The 20,510-nt window shown below is 37.9% G+C and overlaps 1 protein-coding gene across 2 annotated transcripts in view; it reads right to left on the bottom strand.

Annotated features, from left to right (window-relative positions):
* The window catches only part of LOC132945822 (GATA zinc finger domain-containing protein 10-like), a 185,253-nt gene that overhangs the window by 44,550 nt on the left and 120,193 nt on the right, over window positions 1-20,510 (bottom strand). For both annotated transcript variants that reach the window (XM_061015605.1, XM_061015606.1), the window contains one exon: window positions 4,296-5,432. In XM_061015605.1, coding sequence (XP_060871588.1) covers window positions 4,296-5,432 — 1,137 coding nt within the window. The remainder of the gene's footprint in view (window positions 1-4,295; window positions 5,433-20,510) is intronic.

The raw sequence follows: 20,510 nt of genomic DNA, 5'->3' as shown, positions 1-20,510 counted from the left end.
GAGGAGTAAAGTCGCGGCGCGTATAATATATCACACTGTCGCAGCAGCGTACTATAATATATTATTATATTATATTATGACCACGATGATGATGATAATAATAATAATAATAATTAAAACGAAAGAGCGTTTGCGCTCGCGAAACGGATAGCTGCGGCTATAAAACAGCGTCGCGAGTCGCGGACTCGTATATAATGCGCGGGACAGATAGGTTTTGTTGGCCGACGGCCATACACCTCCGCCGCCGTCGCGGTTTTATATAACCGAACTCGGCGGCGAGACGGCGATGGGAAGAATGAGAACGTATATTATTATTATTATTATTACTATGTGCACTATACATATTGTAGAGACCGCGGGTGCACGAGAGCGGAGGGCGAAAAAGCCATCCATTAGCCCTGCCCGTCTCTGCGTCTCTCTCGCTGCAGTCTCCGTCCGCCACTCGAAGTTCCTTATATTATTATTTCCCCTCCCTTTCGGACACCTATAGAAGACCGAGCGGTCCGTGCCGCGGCGAGTCGTAATTAGATCATTAATTTACGACGGACCCCCTCCCCCCCCCCCTTGAACGCGTCGAAATTTATTAGAGAGAGCCTGCGGAGGGATCGGCGTAGTTGTTGTGGTCTAGAATTTGTATCAATTTGTTGGCCGAGCGTAAAACGGCGGCGGCGACGACGATGACGACAAATTCCCGCACCGTGAGAGACGAGTCGAGCTTTCTTCTCCTTCGTTTTCGATAACGTATAATATTATTATTATAAGCACGCGACGGAGCGCGTGTATATGTACCTCATTCGAGATAACAATTTTGTATCTGGCCTAACCTAACCTAACCTCACCTGAACTAGAATAGGTAGGTACGTATTCTAAACAATTAGCGATGTACATTTTTTTTAAATTTCTAAGGTTGGTATACACAAATTTATATTGAGAAAATAATAATAGGTAAAAAATATATCCACTGTCGGTGACCGCGACAACAGAATGATTATGATTTTATAAAATTATTTTACTCGGATAGGTAAAGTAGCACGCGGGCTTAGAATTCACAGGCGAACCTATAAAAACGTACAAAATAAAAATTATTCAATAATAATATTATGTATCGTAGATTGGTGGTGTTCGATCGCTATACGTGTGCGAAATTATGACCATATAACATTATATTATTAGGTACCTATCTATATACACATTATGCTGTTGTTATAATATAATTATATCGAATTAGGAAAACAATGTTTATGTAGGTACATATTATAATATTTAGTATGAACGATCGCATAGTAATAATTCTCAGGGTTGCGATTTTATAGCACTTAAAATTGCATTAATATGCACTATAATATTACCTTAAATATCGCTAAATATGCAATAAAAAACAACAAGATATGCAAAAAAAAGGAAATGTATTAATTATTAATTTTTAAATCACTTACAAATTATTATAAGTAGTTATTTAAGATTTGAAATAATTTAGTCACTTTGATCAGAATCCAAATTAATTGACTTGACAACGCATTCAATGCTCGTTCGTTTATGATCGGCGATTAATAATCGCAGTAGAAATCGACAAAAAAAAACCCCACAAAATCAGCAGATAACAAAAATTAGAACCAAATAGGTTTAGGATTGACAAAAATCTAAAAACACTTAAATAATAAATAATAAAATATGACCAATTTTGAATCAAAAACAGGTAAAAATGCAAAAAAGTCCAAAAAAAGGAAAATAAAATTTTTAATTCGAGTTCTCTGTATCATGAAACACATTTTCATTTTACTCTGCTATTTTTTAAGCATCTCATAAGAAATATATATTTCTTTTGCATATGCAAATGCTATAATATAATCCCAACCCTGATAATTTTTATTACAGGTATGACCCGATATAGGTATGTGACTTTTTTCGACTTACTCGAGTCCGGTGCCACCGCCGCCGCCGCTTCCGATGAAAAGAACGCATTTCGAACACATGTCTCGCAGCAGTCAGCGTATAATATTGTAGCTGCAGCGGTATAATATTAATATTATATTTTACGGACGGAGCGCCACACAAACGCGTAGGAGGTATCTCTCTAGCTCTCTCTCTCTCTCTCTCTCTCTCTCTGTGCCTCACAATATATTATTATATTATAATATTATTAATAATATTATGTTATAATATAACATACGACGACGGCTAGACTCGCACTGAACGACCATGGACGGACGACGGTAGAGGCAGCGATTGCTCGCGTAACTGCACCGCCGGAGCCGAACGCGCGCGATTACGATTGCGACGACGACGACGACGACGAGAGATGCGCGAAATCAATAATAATTATCAATATTGTCGGCAGATAATGGTGAGCGTTTTACGATATTGTATTATAATGATATTATATCTGACGACGTCACGAGGATTAAAACGTTATTGAAACGTACAGTGTGCAGCGTGCGCGTGCACGAGGCGAGTGTACAGAAATATTGTTACATAATAATTAATAATATTATAAGCGCTCGACTACGGCAGACCCCACCCCAAAAATCGCGCGTCGACAAGTCGTATTAAAGGTACTCTACTACATCGAGTGTAGAAAAATCGCAAACGCGTGTGCGCCTTCTGGTTACCTAGCCCATGAGGGGGTCACTATTTTTAAGAGCTATCAAAATATTAGGTAATACCAATACATATAAGCAGGGTAGCTGCTCTTTTATTTTAAAAATTAAAATGAGAATAGTAAGTATTGTTTTCAATAAAGCGTTTAAACTGTAAATTACTCACAAGTTATAACATATAGTATTAATAAAAACAATTATTGCAATGTCGTGTGCAAATTGCATAGATCTATTGAGTTAATATTATATATAGGTCTATGGCAAATTTTTATTTCTACGATTAAGCGATATAGATAAATAATTATAGTCCCAAAACATAATTAATTAAAATGTATAAATTAATAAATATTTTAACTAAACTGCACTTTTTACATTTAAAGTGATTTAAAAAAGTGAGTTTTTTAGGGAAATCAATCAAATAATTAGCGAGCACATTAAAACAAAGTGAGTATACAGTGATAAACTGCAGTGAGTGCGTATAGCAACCCTGCAAAAGGCTAACATGCTACAGCGGTCGGCGGTATATTATATATAAATAATTGTTGTTATACCTAGGAAAAACAAAAGTATTTGTAATAATGTTTTAATTAGCTGCAGTGACGACGACGACGACAAAGACGAAAAGCTATTTAACTATAGGTAGGCCGCGGCCGTCAGAACAATAATACACGCGCATACACTAGAGTATACGAATAGGACTACAATATATTATTATAATACCTATACGTCGTCATAGTATTATAGTACGGTTTCGAGTGGTCTATAAAAAATATACTTAAAACGGCAATAATTGTTCGCTAAGATATTTATTTTTTTTTTTATCTGTCGCATATCTGCAGCGGTAATACGCGCGTATAATATTATAATACCGACTTGGATTGCCTGCACCGAAAACTCGAGTACATAAACATATATATATAGGCCCAGCGTATTTGTTTTATTTCGACATCACGATAATGTACATATACGAATATGCTCATATTGTGTTATTATATTATTACCCTTGAAAAAACACGCAATACACGCAAAATGTAATATTAAAATATTTTACGAACGAAGTACCTATCGGGGATCGCTATTGGAATCAAATACCGCGGTGACCGCGAAAACGATGATCGGTCGATAAAGAATTTGTTATTAACATCTAGTTGGGTACTTCTTACTAAATAATTCAAACATCAAACCCGCACTGCTGCGGGTACCTATATATATATATATTATGTAAATATACTAACTGATAAAACTATTAAGTTCATATCCTTGTTCTGCGGTTTTGGACCACAACACTGTAGATCCGGATTCTCAGCAACGTCGTGTGTCGCGTGTCGTGTCGTGCGATCAAACATAGAGCATTGTGATTGGACATTGTTTTTATTCGGTATCGTGTAATAGCCAAATTGCAACCGATACCACTTCAGGGATTATTGACTACAGCTATCAACTCTTAAACCATTATATGGTTACCTGCAGTTGTAACCATACAGTTACCACGCGCCCTCGCACGACACTACGACACACGACACGTAGCTGAGAACGCGCCTCAACAATATTATCAAATTTCAGGTGCGGTATCCAAAAATTCAGGACACCTGCAGGAGTGACCGTATTAGTTTTTAGCACGCCGATAACACCAAAAACTGAATAATATTACATAGGTAATTACATTTATAGAAACCAAAATTAAGTATATGCACTGACCTGGTCTTGTGCGGAGGCGAATCGGAACGGGCGGACGCCGCGACACCGTGATCATCTCTGAAGAGCGTTTTCGACGAGAGTTTCTTGAGCACGTCGTCCATGGTTCGCTTGGCCGCGGCCGGTCCACCGATTGGGGACATCACGTTGTTGTTGTTGTTATTGTTGTTGTTGTTGTTGTGGTTGTGCATGAACGTGTTGTTGTTCAGGTGCATGAGATGAGCGAGTTTGTCGGCATCGTCGGCGCCCACGCCCTTGCCGCGGAGTAGACGCTGTTCGATGTCGAAATACGACGAACCGGCGGCCGCAGCGGCGGCCACCGCCGCCGCCTGAACGCTGTCCATCATGTGATGGTACTGTTGTTGCTGTTGCTGTTGTTGCTGTTGCTGTTGCTGTTGCTGGACGTGATGGCCGCCGGCGTTCATGAACGCCCGTTCGTACGCTGCCGCGGCGACGGCCGTCTCGTAGAATGCGGCGCCATGGTTAAGCGACAAGAACGACGCGATGTGCGGCGGTGGATGTGCGGACGTCTGGTGTTGGGGCGGCGATCCTGTGTTGTGTTGTCGGGCGTACGCGGCGAACGGCGACGCCCTGAGAGCGGCCACAGCGGCCGCGGCCGCAGCAGACCCCGCTGCGGACGAGGGGCTTTCGGTGCGCTGGCGTTTGTTGCTGTTGTTGTAGTTGTTGTTGTTGTTGTTGTTGGACGACTGTCGGCCACCGGTGCCGCCTACGGGAGACGAACCGGAAGCGTACCGGCCGCCGCCGCTGCTGCTGTTCTCACTGTCCGAAGACGGCGAGGGCGACGTGCCGCCACTGCTGCTGGCAGGCCGAGTAGCCGCCGACGACGGCGGAGGGCTGTTGGCCACCGCCGGGCTGCCGCAGCTCCTGTCCGTCGTCTGAACGGCTGCCGCCGTGGCCGTGGCCGTTTCCATGGTCGTTTCGATGCAGTTGTCGACGACTTCGGTACCGTTACCGCAGGCGTGACCGTCGTCCGAGTGACCGCTACTGCTGCCGTTACCGTTCTCTTCGACCGCGGTCGTGGTTGCAACCGTTGTCTCGGCCGTCGTTGTCGTGTCAGGTGCGCTCGTGGCGTTCTCCAGCAACTTGGACGGCGGCGATTTACGTTTCGATGACATTACACTGCAAAGACAACAAATAACACAGGTAAATAAGTAATACGTCACACTATGCGCGTAATTCGGTTAGGTATATAAAACCGAAAATAAAATTAGAAAAAATTAAAATATGCATTTATATAATAATAATATCGTGTATAAGTACCAATGTAGGTACTTTCAGACGAAAACTCAGATCGCTGCTAAATAATACACAATATGGGTTATAAAATTTTCATTTGCTGCAGAGTGGCGACAATTCGTATAGTATAGTTACAAAAGTAGTTACATTATTATTTTAGTCGCTGAGCAAACACTTGCCGAGACGGGTCTCAGACTCTATTGTAACTAATATTATAGTGCGTATAATGTCGTTTTCGTCGTTTCGTTGACTTTGTTCTATGACATTATATTATATTGTGTTCATAATCTGTCAATCGATGCAAATACAATTTGAAATACATATAATAGAGCCTAATATTTATACGATACGTTTCCCCCCGGCTAAGGTGATGGTTTATCAACAAATGACGCACGTATAATTTAATATGAAGACGTGACATATGGTGGGTTGTATTGAAAATAATTTATAATTTGTATAATATAATATATTGTATTGTATAATATTATAATACACTCCGCCGTAACGATATATGAAATCTTTTCGGTTCTTGAAGATTTACGTATGGGGACGAAACACGGTTATTGTTTGTATTGTTCGGACATCATAAAAGAGTCACGGAGGGCACTCTGGTCGGATCATAAAAGACTTTGACCAGATACCCGCGATTAGTATAGATTTATGTCACATTCTGCAGTCCCCTTAAGCCTTCCCGCCGTTATTATGTTATCGTATATAATGCATATTATTGTTGTAAAAGGTCAGTTTAAACGGAAATCTGCCGGATCCGGTCGAACGCACGCGCGAGCAACTATTTATATAATATCATCGCATTGTTATACTATTATCATAAATATTGTGTGTCACTCGTCATCATGATTTTACCGTGACACAGTACAATATACACATTATATGAAGCGCGTGGTAGACGAGGAAAAAAAAACATAAAATATTCGTGGGAGGTGTCATCCATATTATATCCTGCATATTATTGTATCTAAATGACTATAATATGCAATATAATATTATATACGCAAGTCATAACAATATTGCCGCGTGCAGCTCACACTGATCCAGAGCCGAATAGTTCGTGAAAAAAAAAAAATAGTGCACGTGCAATTTTCATTGCGAGCAGACAATAATGAGCGTATTTATTGAAACGATTTTCTGAAGAACTCGAAATAATGTTAAAAAAAAATCGCGAGAACAATAAAATCTGATTTTCGAGCGCGCCTCTTCAATTTATCACGAACAAACACTTTTTGTTTGATTTATCATATTAGACAATCGATTTATTTTCTCGCATTTTCACGTGGCGTTCTTGAAACGGTTCGATGACGCGAACAAATTGAATCTGTTCTCTCTCTCTCTCTCTCTCCCCGACTCACTCAATTAATATACACTCTCGTGTATACTTACACGCTACACTACCGCGGTAGTCGGTAGACGTATTTTATCATTATATATTATTTTATTACTATTATTATTATTATTCGTTTTTCCGACGACATTTCAATTAGAATTGCGTTACAATGCATACCCATATACATAAATATATGTACCTATGTACATGCCGCACGCGAACGAAACGAAAACGTATTTCAGAGTCAAAGGAGAAGGTTACGCGTAACGATCGCGTTAGAGGTCAAAAAGTCTACGCAGGTATGTGTATATTTGTGTGTAACTACACTAAAAATACGAATGTATAAAGGCAATTTAAAGGGAAAAGATACAAATATATACATTTAAATTAAATCTACGTAGACGACGATCTTTTATCGTGATTGACGTTACTGCAGCGTCGAGTCGAATAAAAATAAGATATACCATCCGATATACATTTAATTATTTAAATGTGTTCAACGCGTAGGTATATTATAATATACAAGCCGAACGGCTCGGAACGATTTTTTTTTTTTTAATAAATAATATGATAATCCATCACTGAATTCGCGAAATCTCAACAACTTTTTAATTGGCACGACACGCATGAAAATATCGTCTGTTCCGTGACGTTCTTACGAATTCGCGTCAACGTATGTATGATAATAATAATAATAATAATATACATACGAAACACACCCGCGACCATATTATATTTTATAACTGCAGCCACGCGATAGCGGATTAAGACAACGCAAAAGGCGTTCTGCTGTCGTATATATTAACAAAAACTGCTGAAAAAAATTACATACTTAGGTAATAATATACGCGACCTATAAAATAAAACGGTATTCCCACACACGCACATAATAACATTATGTGTGTGTGTGTGTGTGTGTGTGTGTGTATACTGTATATATACATATGCAGTACATTTTTTTTTCAGAGGTTATCAGCTCGAGCAACGGCCCGATAACATAATATAATATATAGTAACGCCGGACTTGAATCTAACAAAACACCAATTGAGAGAGATAAAACGCGAATATATATATATATATATATACACACACATTATAAACGAGAGTATCAATCATTGTTATTTTTTTATTGAATTTATTGACGATTATTTTTGTACATAAAAAAAATTATAATAATAATAAACGATGACCCTCACACCTTGTAACTAAAATTTTTTTTTTTAATCCTTCTTACATTGGCTCGCTCACTCTCTCATACCCACTCACTCTCTCTCTCTCTTTCTCTCTCTCGCACACAAACACACGCTCGACGATCGCTCTCCCGTGTGCAGACGCATATACAACACGGTAATGCTGTGTATATTATATACGAATATAAGTTCCAAAGAGACCTCGTTGCTCTCATAACACAATATAAAAATAATTCATTATGTTACATTATTATATAGGTATAGGTATATTGAAACGATTATGCGCACATAATATTTTTATGATTTTTATGACCGGTATAAAAAAAAAATAACCATAATATAATGACTTGTAGACGTGCGAGAAACAACACGAGCGTCGTTGGATTTCTTTGATAAAACACTTTTTTTCGAAATCGGCAATTAATCCGTATTGTTTCTCGCTAAAAATTTAATAATAATATGGTCGCTTCTCGCTCTTTACACAATGCGCCGTCTTTCCGCTGAACCATTATCACCATACTTTTGTCTCCAATGGCCCACGCCGTTTTAATAGTTATAATAATTTGTTATTATTGTAATACACACACACACACACACACACATACACACGCGCGCGTGTCACAACGTACACAGTGAATTGTGGTTTAGACATACGGTTTTTCTTTGTTAAATGTCACACACAATCGAGATAATACGCATATACAACAGGTTATACGAAGATTTTTTTTTTGCACACAAACTTCCCTTTAATGCGTCTCATCGATTATTGTTATATATAATGTGTACCGCAGAAATGTATACCTATATCGTTATATATATCACTATTAACAAATAATGTTTTATAATAGGTATATTATAATTATTTTAATCAATCGAAAACGTTTCGAAAAAACATTACAGGATAAAAAAATAACAATTATTTATTATTTATGTACCTATATACATTGTACAATAATATATGATATTAGGTATGGGTACCTAGGTACGTCGATTAATGGCAGTCTGCAGCTTGTAGAAGCGCCTGGCAAATGGAATCAGCAATAACCGCGATCAATGTATTATAATGTATAATAATAACATATATTATAATATTACTCCCGCATTATAATCAGCAGACTTATTTTTCATCATAGGTACTCACAGATTATATACGATGTTCGTATTATTATTATTACCTATTATAATATATATCTAACCATTTGAACGTAATAATATTCCTTAATTGGGACCGCCAAATACATGAAGAACGTTTTATTGCAATAATAATAATAATAATAATAATAATTTACGAAAATCCGTAATCAATTTTCGTAATTCAATAACAAGACGGTCGCCGCCGGTCCGATTTATACACACTCGCAGGCGAATAGAGATTATTCGTACGCGTTATGTGTATATATTATTTTGTTATACAGAAGGATCGCAAATTGGATGTGCTCAACGGGTGCACATGCGCACAGTCGGTTTTTCACGGGGGCTAAGACACAGGAAATGGACGTAATTTCCCGTCGCACACGTCGTCTTGTGACATCGTCGTCGTCGTATATTATAACATTAGGCGAATGCCTCTTATATACACGTCGAGTCGAGATGACGTCTGAGCTTATAATATGTATAAATGAGGTACACGTAAGCGCAGATGTATGTAGTAAACTGCACAATAATAAAATTAGAAATTTCCGATATAATAATATATAGGTACGCGCACATACGTCCCATTACGCATTCTCGATGGATAATTTAAATAAGAGCGTACTGCAGATGCTTGCAGGCCGCGATCACTCCTTTCTTCGTCGGCCTTTGGCTACATACACTCATATGGGGTAACATTATTACGCACAATTTATATATATATTTGCCACCTCTTATTACATACCACCGCGGCCTATCCCACACTTGCATATTACAGAGAGATTCGCTCAGAAAACGTATTATCTTGTGTATATACTGTATATCAATCATAAATGTACTAAAATACGACGTGAACCGCCTGCGACACACGAAAGGTCAAGCCGGCCATCGATGTGGCCGGTATAATATTATGATATACGTACAGTTAGTGTTAAGTCAACAAGGCGGACTTACAGAGTGGATCCCCAATCCTAGATAGAAACAATAATAATGGCCTGTATACATATAATATAAAAACGTTCGGATGATGTTTTCCTCAAGTTTTTTTCGTTTAAAATGATAAGCTATGACGGTTATGATAAAAAAAGATGGTTTATTACGTGAACCGTGCTGTTCGTTCACTATGATATATATATTATGCTGTTTGTTTGCTAAAGAAAATATAAGAGATTTTTTCTAAACGTCGTTATATTGTTAAATAATAAATAAAGATGATAATATGAGTGGAGAGTATTGTGAGGGTACACGTAAATAAAAAAATTATTGCTTTTAATTTCCACACCTCGTATATTATAACATATACGATATGATATTATGTGTGAACGCCATTTGAACTATACTACATATTGCATTGATTATCGATACACCATGAGAAAAAAGCTACAGACTTATGAACCTATTCTTAAACGAGGCTAGGGTAGCTTATATTTGCTATATATATATAATTATTTTAAACGAAGCAGCGCATTACTCTGTGGCAAACTCCTGCCTTTGCCTATATATGTATATTAGGTATATGATGTATGCGACCGTGTATACCGTGGTATGTATTACACTTTAGAGCCCAAGGGGCATCCCGGCTATCGTTATATATTTGAGATGTAGGTACCTAAACTTTAGGCGCCTCGTCGTACGGATGAAATAATATCTAATGTATAAAAATGTCGTGTCACGGTGTTTGTCTTCGCACTCCTCCGGTTAGGTTTTAACGGGCAACGAAGTGCTGATCAGCTGGTATTATACCGACCCACCGACACAGTGTACACTATAATATATATTATATATATATATATACTAGCTAAACATAAACTGTACTAATATATATATATATTATATTATATGTGTACGATGGAGTGTTGTACCTATTTTGATTTTACGATTTTCGAACGCTGGTATAAATCGTTCGTCGCCATTGTTGTTCGTGTGATAATAATAATAATAATAATAATAATACATAAGCGTACATAATATTATATGCTGCATAATATAAGCGCGCGCGCGCATCAACAAACTCGAACGGGGAAAATGTTTACGCGTAACGTCGCCGCCGCGGTCGTTCCATTAAAAATTTCCCGAGTTATTTAAACTGCGTGTGTGTATATAAAAAAAGGAAAAAAAACCGACGTAAACAATATATACACATCCTCGAGGCGGCGTGTGTCGTCCACGTGCGGTTCAACGAACCGTTTACCGAATGAATTTTAAAGAGATTGTAAAAACAACAAAAATCCTCCCCGCCGGGGCAGGACTACCGGCTATATATATATATATATACCGCTTTGATGACATTTCGGTCGTTTTGTTATTTATTTTTTTGCAGGCGCACAGCGAGCACCCGCCTATTATACCTTTAGGTGGGTACAAAAAGTCCCGGCATTATCCTGCGACTTTTAGGCAAAACCGATAAAATTCAATCGCGGATGTACTATATACGCCGCATCTGCAGCGGGCGCCGAGTGCTGCAGGACGGATCGGTTTTCCGCAAAAATCCAAACGAGATTAATAAAATACAACATTTTTATGTAACGTAGTAGATATATATAGGTATGTCTGCCTGCAGCTATTATGTATAGGTACCTACAAGTGGCGAATCGCGGGCGAGAGCTGAGCGCAATAAATGTTGAGATGAAAAAAATAAATAAAGGCACTCTCATACACACGAGCATTATATTATTATTATTATTATTATTTATGAATTACCGACGATGAATAGAGAAACGTCACCTCAAACGAATCCTGCACAAATGCGCAGTATATTGACAAAAATAAATACGCGTAATCTACTGATTGAGGGCGTATTGTAAAGGTTCAAACGGTTTTCGCTCTTATTATTACAATAATTATAATAGTAATTTTTTTCCTTTTATTTATACAAAATATAACATCCGGATACGATATTACTTCTAATCATTTTGAAAGCTCGTCGGTCGATTATATTATATACTCTGCAGAGCCCTGCAGCACTCTCCGCGCGGAACGAATCAATATAGATGAAATATGACTGACTGTATGTATATACTATGGTCCTCGCTCGTAGGTATATATATACTTATTATATTAAATGTTATGTACTCGTGACTATTTATTTCGCGAAAAGGGATATATAGAAACAACAACACCGTTAAAATAAGCTCAAAGCGTTTCGAGAGAAAAAATAACAAACATTTCACCCAGTGTTGGAGTTGGCCGGTTATAATATATCATTATACTTATATACTGCCTCGTGTATTATTTTATGAAAACATAATATCGAAAGATTAATTATACCGAATGTTTTTTTTATTTTTTTCTTGTATTTTGTTCTGCCGAAACGACGTAGGTAGGTACTCAACACTGCGTGTGTAGGTACCTATATATATATAATAACTTAGTAGTATAATAATAATTGACAAATACTTTAATTCCTATATCAATAGACATTCAAAAACGACACTCGAAGGATTGTGTACGGCATGTGTACGGCATGTGTACAGAGTGCTTCAGAGACAACAATAGTATATAATGTTAATAAATAATAATATTATAATATATGCCGTTATCGACGAATCGATTAATAATAATTGTAAAATGTTTATTACATATAAAATTGCCTGTTATACCTATATACACAAAAGTTTAATTATTTTTTTCCGGAGATAAGTGCGTCCTCTGTTTTAGTCGTGGCATCACGGAGTGTAATATATGTATGTGATGATAGAGAGAGAGAGAGAGAGAGAGAGGGACGGAAAAGAAATTCCACTAGATCTCATACTGCACGCGCGAAAATATAATATATATTATAATATTATTACATGTAGGAGCTGCTGAGGGTTTAGGCCACAAATCAAAGCAGTTAAAACGGACAAATAAACGGTCGGACCAGTCGCGGCGGACGTTTTACCATGTGTTAGAAAACTGCGCTGCTCTGCGAATTTCAACAAGTGATATCTCTTACAGATGTACTGCTTTTATTGTGTAATTATTTATTTGTCTTCGCAGCGCCGCAACAATAAGTAACGCGGTAACAACGCTCTGCAATCGCACCACGGCGGACGATAATAATAATAATAATAATATATATATACACGCGTCGATGATAAATGTGGTACACAATTTTATGGGCTCGTAAATTTCCCGGACAACGTCGACGTGCGGTTATATTATATATGTATATATATATTATAATATAGTCCGGTGGTTGTTTTCGGCCGCGGCAATAAAACAGAACTCAAATTAATATATCGTAGTCCACCTCCTCTGCGTCGTCGTGGCGACAGAATTGATGCATTTTTCTAAACTTACTTAAAAAAAAAAATATACGATAATAATAAAATAGACGCCAGACAAGAGGTGTCACGTCACTGACGCTCTAGCGCGATACGAATTCGGTTGGCGCAAACGTTCGTCTTGCAGCCACTCGTTCTATATGCAAATTTTTATAAAAACCGAAAAAGTTTCAAAGCCACCGTGATTTATTTTGATCTTGAAATTTTTAAGAACAACACATAATCAAAGCAATAAATCACAATTTTTTTAAACTTAATGATACCTAATATCCTACGTTCTTAAAACAAAGTAAATAAAGTATTTTTTTTAATTGTATAATAATTATACGCGTAACACAATTTACCTATTACCTATTATGTATATATTATTGTAATATTATTTATCACAACTATATTTTAGAAAAACGATACCGAATAAATAGAATTTCGCATATTTTCGTGACTACCTATAATTATTAAAAACAGCAAAATATATTATCGAACGTCCATAGAATAACGATTAATACAAATTGTGGCGATATAGATATAGTACCTACATATTTATTAGATACCTGCGAGTCCGCATTGACGCGAGAAATACGAACAACGAAACGCGTCGAGGAAAATACAATATAATAGAGGTACCTATACAGTTTATTGTGTACGACGTATGGTATATTATAAAGGGTTTTTGTGTATGGGCATTCACTTAGACACACAATATAAAGGCGTCGAGACAATTAAAGCAAAAAATATATACAATAAATAAACCAACATTATTTGTCGATTCCCCCTTTTTAGATTATTTTCTCCCTTATTTTTTTACACGTCCGAGCCCGCTTGTATACAAGAGCATTTTTTTTTTTTTTTGTCAATGACAAATGATCCGGTAAACGGTCGAGTATTTTATATACTTTAACATTATACTATATACATTTACAAGAGCGATCGTATATACCACATCCTCTGCTCACACACAAATCACCCAAAGTCGCACAGGCGCGGTCGTTCGCACAATGTCAGATATTATACTCGACACGACGCCAATATATAGACACTGCGCAAACAGAAACCGATTTTTTACTTTTGTATACACACATACATCGATATATATATATATATAATAATATAAAAGTGTATGTGTCCCAATAACACACATACACGTATACAACGTATGTATATACATATAATATTATATAATATATATGCCGGCAGTGCGGGCGCAGTTGTGGTCGTGGCGGCGGTCCGGGAAAATCGCAAAGTTATTTTTCTTTTCTTCTGTCTCCATATCTTTTCTTTTCTTTTTATTATTTTTCGGCTGCAAAGGAAACAAAAACGCCGATGGTGAACATCATCCATTATTCATCGTCTGATCCCGCACTATATATATATATATAATAATATATTATATACGGCGTGGCGGTGGCAACGTTTCTTTCTCAAAGTGTGTACACTCACTTCAACCCGCGGCGCGAGTGTATGTGTTTTGTTTCCATCAAAAAGCAAATGCGGACCGTCTGCTGAATGATAAACCGACTACGATATTGCTCCGGTGAACATCCTCTGTGCTTGTACGTGAACTATAATATATAAGATCGACGACCAGTACACATGCACTCACACACAAGCAAGCACGAACACATATACGGTACATGTATAGGGAACCGATGTCATAAGACGCATTAACGGTCGGATGTCGCATAAACTGTCAAATATTTCGTCCGGAAGACATAAAAAAGACGGAAGAGTATATATTATTGTGATGTGCAGGCGTGCAACTATAGTGTACGAATCGAAAAATGTCATAGATTTCTTTATTTTATTGTATATACAATAAGAACCGCGGCGACGACAATATTATCACATTTACAAAATATACAAATGTGATAACATTGTTTTCGCGAGTGAACATAAAACATAAAATATTCACTCACAATAATTCACAATATTAAATTTTGTTAATTAAAGAAACATTCGGGGCAAGGTATACATTGATCGGGTACAAATGTACAAATGTGTAATAAAAATAGAGGTCTTAAAAACAGATCATAATAATAGTAATAACTAATAATATTTTATCTCATTATATTATAGGTATACCTATATCCCACGGGATTGTTAATGCGATTTTCAGTACCTATCAACTGTAATAATAATAATAATAATAATAATAATAAAAATTATACATAATAAGCTCCGTTCGTGATTGATTTAAGCTCAACTAACTGACCAATTAACAATATTATATACCTATAGTTATCTCGTAAATTATATTTGCCATATTTCACAGCGCACTCGGCAGATGTTGTTACCTACCAATAATGTATTATTTAATCATTAATGGTAACTGCTTGGAAAAACGATCTCAACGCAACAATTGATTTTAAAACAGCAAAGCGTATTGAAAACATACGCATTTAGCTACTAACAGCGGTGGCACGCGTTGCGACGACGGCGTTCTAACACGCGCATTGTATCGACGCGTGGGAGGACGGTTTCGGGACGGAGAAAAAATGCAATTCAAAAGCAAATAGAAAAAAAAACAGGAAGCATGCCTTGAAAACTATGTTTAGGCGTCGTGTCCGGTTCGGGACTGGGATATGATAACTGCGCGAGCTCCGAACAGCCGACGCACAATATATAAGTAGGGATCGCATACGCCTGCACCGGAAGTAATCGATATATCTATATAATCAGGGCAATTGGCCGCGTTGCACAAGTGCACTCAGCTGATGGCCATTGTCGCGGCGGGGGTAACAATAGACCGTTTGCTTTGAAGTCTATTATTATGTGTACAACACATGATATATATAGCTATTGTGTACACATGCGCGACGTGCAAGACTGCAAACATGATAATGTAACGCTAGCGACAAAATATGACCGTATAAATGGTGCGCGTGTGCTTATACTTGCATATCATAATAATATTTAATAGGCGTGTAATAATAAAAGAAAAAAACGTGCCGAACGGATGGAAAATCGTATTCGCGGAGCGTCAGAATAATAGTACGCAATGCCAAAAACGGACCGAATGAAAATCGTACGGAATCGGGTCGGAAAAGCGGCGGGGGCTGGCTGTCTATAATATTATATTTGAATCGCTCGCGAGTTACAGACGAGGGAAAACGTGTGCGCTGCGGAGAAGACTATACTACGCGGTATAAATAGCGATTGACAAAAAAAAAAAAACGGTCCGAAGAAAGGAGAGGCATCGTTTGTAGATGATACGGAGCAGATAACCCTGCGTCGCCGTCGTCCGCGCGTATAGTTTGATAAAAACATGATGATAAGGTGACGCGCATCCTCCCTACACCCCACCGCTGTGGAAACTGTACACGGCCAAACGATCCGTGCCGACCGCATGACGACTTAACCTCTTCGTCAGTCTCGAGCTAATTGTCCGTCAAGACCCCTAAAAGATACACGCTCTGTGTGCGCATAATAAGCCGGAGGTTCGAAGGGGGTTAGTTATTTTTACGTGAACCGAAACCGAAGAAAAAACGAACAGGATTTTAGATAAAACAAATTATTATTATTTTTTTTAAACAACCTAAAGAAAAGAAACCAGCTGATATACAACTGTTGTATGCGTGCCTACAGCATATTATTATGGTGACGTTGACGACCTTGCAAAGACGGACCAAACTCTGACTGCTGTGACCGACACGAAAACTGCCATATACGGCTTAAATAGGTGTAATTAAGAGATGTGTTTTTGTCGAAAAATAATAATAAACCCATTCTATCGGGAGGGTCACAAACAAATGAATAACGAGTGCAGAGCAGCGACACAATTAGTCCGAGACAATAACGAGGAGTTTTGAGAGCGACAATGGACGGTGTTTTATGGGTTTCATTGTTGTTGTTTTTTTTTTTTTTTTATTTTAATTTTCGCTTAAAAATACATTTGAACTAAACGCGTCTATTATCCCGAAAGCAACACACCGCGTTAATAAATAACACAATCGACTCGAACTATAATAATATTATAATTATTTGCGGTCGTGAAAAAAAATAGGGTATTATTGGGTATTTGTGTATGTCCGACACATTTTCAAATTTATACGATAACGATGTGTAACGCGAGGATTTGAAGGAAGCATTGTTTGCTTTATCGTAGAACCCCAATGTCAATGAAATACAATAAAATATACCATGTGGGAAGTATATAGCGTATTATAGCATTTATACATAGTGTGTTTTGTCAAACAGATTAAACACAATGTCAACATAATATTTCACACATCCTCTATACGGGCGGCTCTACACAGTGTTGTATGGTAGATAATTATTATAATAATAATATATCCGATCGGATTTGCCGCGGCCAAACGACGTTTTCACACCGTCCATTACTATATACACATGATACGATGATAATATTATCATAGGCGCTCTGGTGCGTCACACACGTTCGCGCAAACGAAAATACATATTACAAATAATATTGAGGACGTTGGTTAATTATTACGATAAATTGTTATATTTTGGAACGGGCTGCGAACGTTTTAAAATGTATCAAATAAAGTTGTGTTCGAAACCGGTCGATCAGATAGCGATCGTATGGCGCCGCCGCGATCCATAAAGTCGATCGTGATTTCGTTGCGAAGTAGCTGGTAGGTAGCCGCACACGGTCTGCATAATATAATAATGGTCTGTAATCCGTAACCGCGGTATAAGTGGGTGGTTAGGAAATCGTTACTGTTAAATCTGTAGGTATACATAATAGGCGGTACATTGTTTCGCCGCCGGTAATACAGTTACAGCGTATCCGCCGTTATATGCATTTACAAGACTTATAGCTCGCGATTTTTATCGCGACAGGCAAGAATGCGTAGTTTTTTCCACATTTATTTGTCGGACGTATAATTATTATTACCGTCGGAGGCGAGTGCCGCGATTGGAACATAATTGCATCGCGATATCGAGTGCTACTACGACACCACACTCGAACGCGTGAAGATGATAATATTATTATATAACACACTATTATAATAGGTAAGTACATATTATTATATTATATTCGAATGACGATAGCGGCGGTATATTATAATACAATTGTAACGCACATAGTTTTGTTAAACGATTAATTTTTTGTCGGCATTGATAAGAATAGAAAAAAAAAAAACTGAAAACGCATCAAAAACTCGACGTTCGCATAATAATAATGCGATTGCGGGCGGCCCGCCGAGATATTTACAATATTGTGCAGTGTATATTATTATTATTATATGATATTAATATGTTCGTGCCGGGCGGCGCGTGAACGACGATGATGATAATAATAATAACAATATTGTAATGCGTTCGCGTCTTCTCCGGACTGGAGCGCTATATTAATATTATATGATACACCGGAAGCGGATTTAAAACTAATTTGTCATATACGAAACGAGAAACGGCGGTCCGCACGCCGCGGACACCGTTTCTTCGGCCGTTTGGATAAAAATAGTGTTAAGACGAGAAGAGGAAAAAAAAACGAAAAAAATGTGTTTGGAAAAAAGCGGTTTAGTCACGGTTTGTACGCGAGTTGCGGCCGTCCGCCCCCCCCCCCCCCCCCCCCCCGCCCGAACCACCGTCCCACACACCGGATCATATATACGTTTATATTATTACTGTGTGTGGTTTATGACGGATCTATACGCATATTCTGACACACTCTCACACTCAGACCGATGCTGCTAATGTGCATTTGCACACACACGCGCAAACGCGGACGGAAACTTTATATAGAACAAAGGCTTTTTTGTTTCTAAGAAACTGCAACATGGCCGAGAGATGACACATCTGGTGAACATTTCGAAAAGAGTGAACGCCCGTACTACAATAATAGTTATTATTATCGTTTTTATGTTATTGTTATGGACAACACATATACCGCATGCACTCGCCCGCCGACGAGGCTGCTGTTGCCGCCGCGTCTTCGTATTTTGTTTCACTCTCGGTGTGCGCACATCGCCACGACTACGACTCTGTACAATGTATAAATATAAAATATCGCGTGTACACGAGAATATTAAAAATAAATTTAAACGGCCGATATTGCGCGACATTCACACGCGCCCGCACGGCATAATATATTATTATTATTCGTATACGTCATAATACGCACGGAAAGTGAAACAAATTGTTACGTTTTTAAATCGTCCGAATCTCCGCCCCCGCCGACCTTCCGCGCGCGGAGATAATGATATTATTTTATGCTCACGCGATGGACGCCGCCGCTGCCCCCGCCGCCGGTGAAATGTGGAAGCCATGATGATACGTCAACCCGGCTCTATATTATTATAATGTTATTATATATACGGAGGCTTTTACGAGCAATAAAACGAACGATAATAAGACGGATTTACCGGTGTTTGTTTTAGCGTTTTAAATTGAAAGGATACTATTTTAATCCTTTTAACGCGCGCGCCGGATTGATACGCCTTTTACGCCGCAGTCGTCGTCGTACAGTAGCTGCTACAGTGTACATTGAACTCGGTCCAAAGAAAATAAACCAACCTCTTTACCACCACCGCCGGACCGTTTACAAAAATAGATACCTTTTTAACAAACAACCCTTGTTGAAATGGTCGTCACGATTAGTTGGATTGACATAAAGACATTTGTATTATCTCGAAACAAGTCGGGCGAATCATATAGGCAATTTCGATACTCTATATTTACGTTCTCTCGGCATGCGATAATATAATATTATACAAACATGATATTTTTATTTTTTTCAGATGGTCGTTTGGATAACAAGTCGGAAATATATTGTCGACGTATTATTAGTATTGGAAATATTACAATACATTGTTTTTCGGTGGTCAATAGATACTCGGATAGGCATCCCGCGATATGGGTCGATTCACAAAATATCGCTAAATTAAGTTAATATGTCCTATTATCACACGCACGACATATTTTGTTAGATTGTGCGGGCAGTGTAGCAGCCAAGGGATTTCGATACATGAATTGGTTACAGATAATAATAACATAATGAGATCCGAAAACTGGACGGACCATAAGGAGTGTATGATATATTATTGTTGTTCGCGTTATATC

The sequence above is a fragment of the Metopolophium dirhodum genome, chromosome 5 (assembly GCF_019925205.1).
Source record: "Metopolophium dirhodum isolate CAU chromosome 5, ASM1992520v1, whole genome shotgun sequence".
Classification (NCBI taxonomy): Eukaryota; Metazoa; Arthropoda; class Insecta; order Hemiptera; family Aphididae; genus Metopolophium; species Metopolophium dirhodum.
This window is presented reverse-complemented; position numbering and strand designations above follow the sequence as displayed.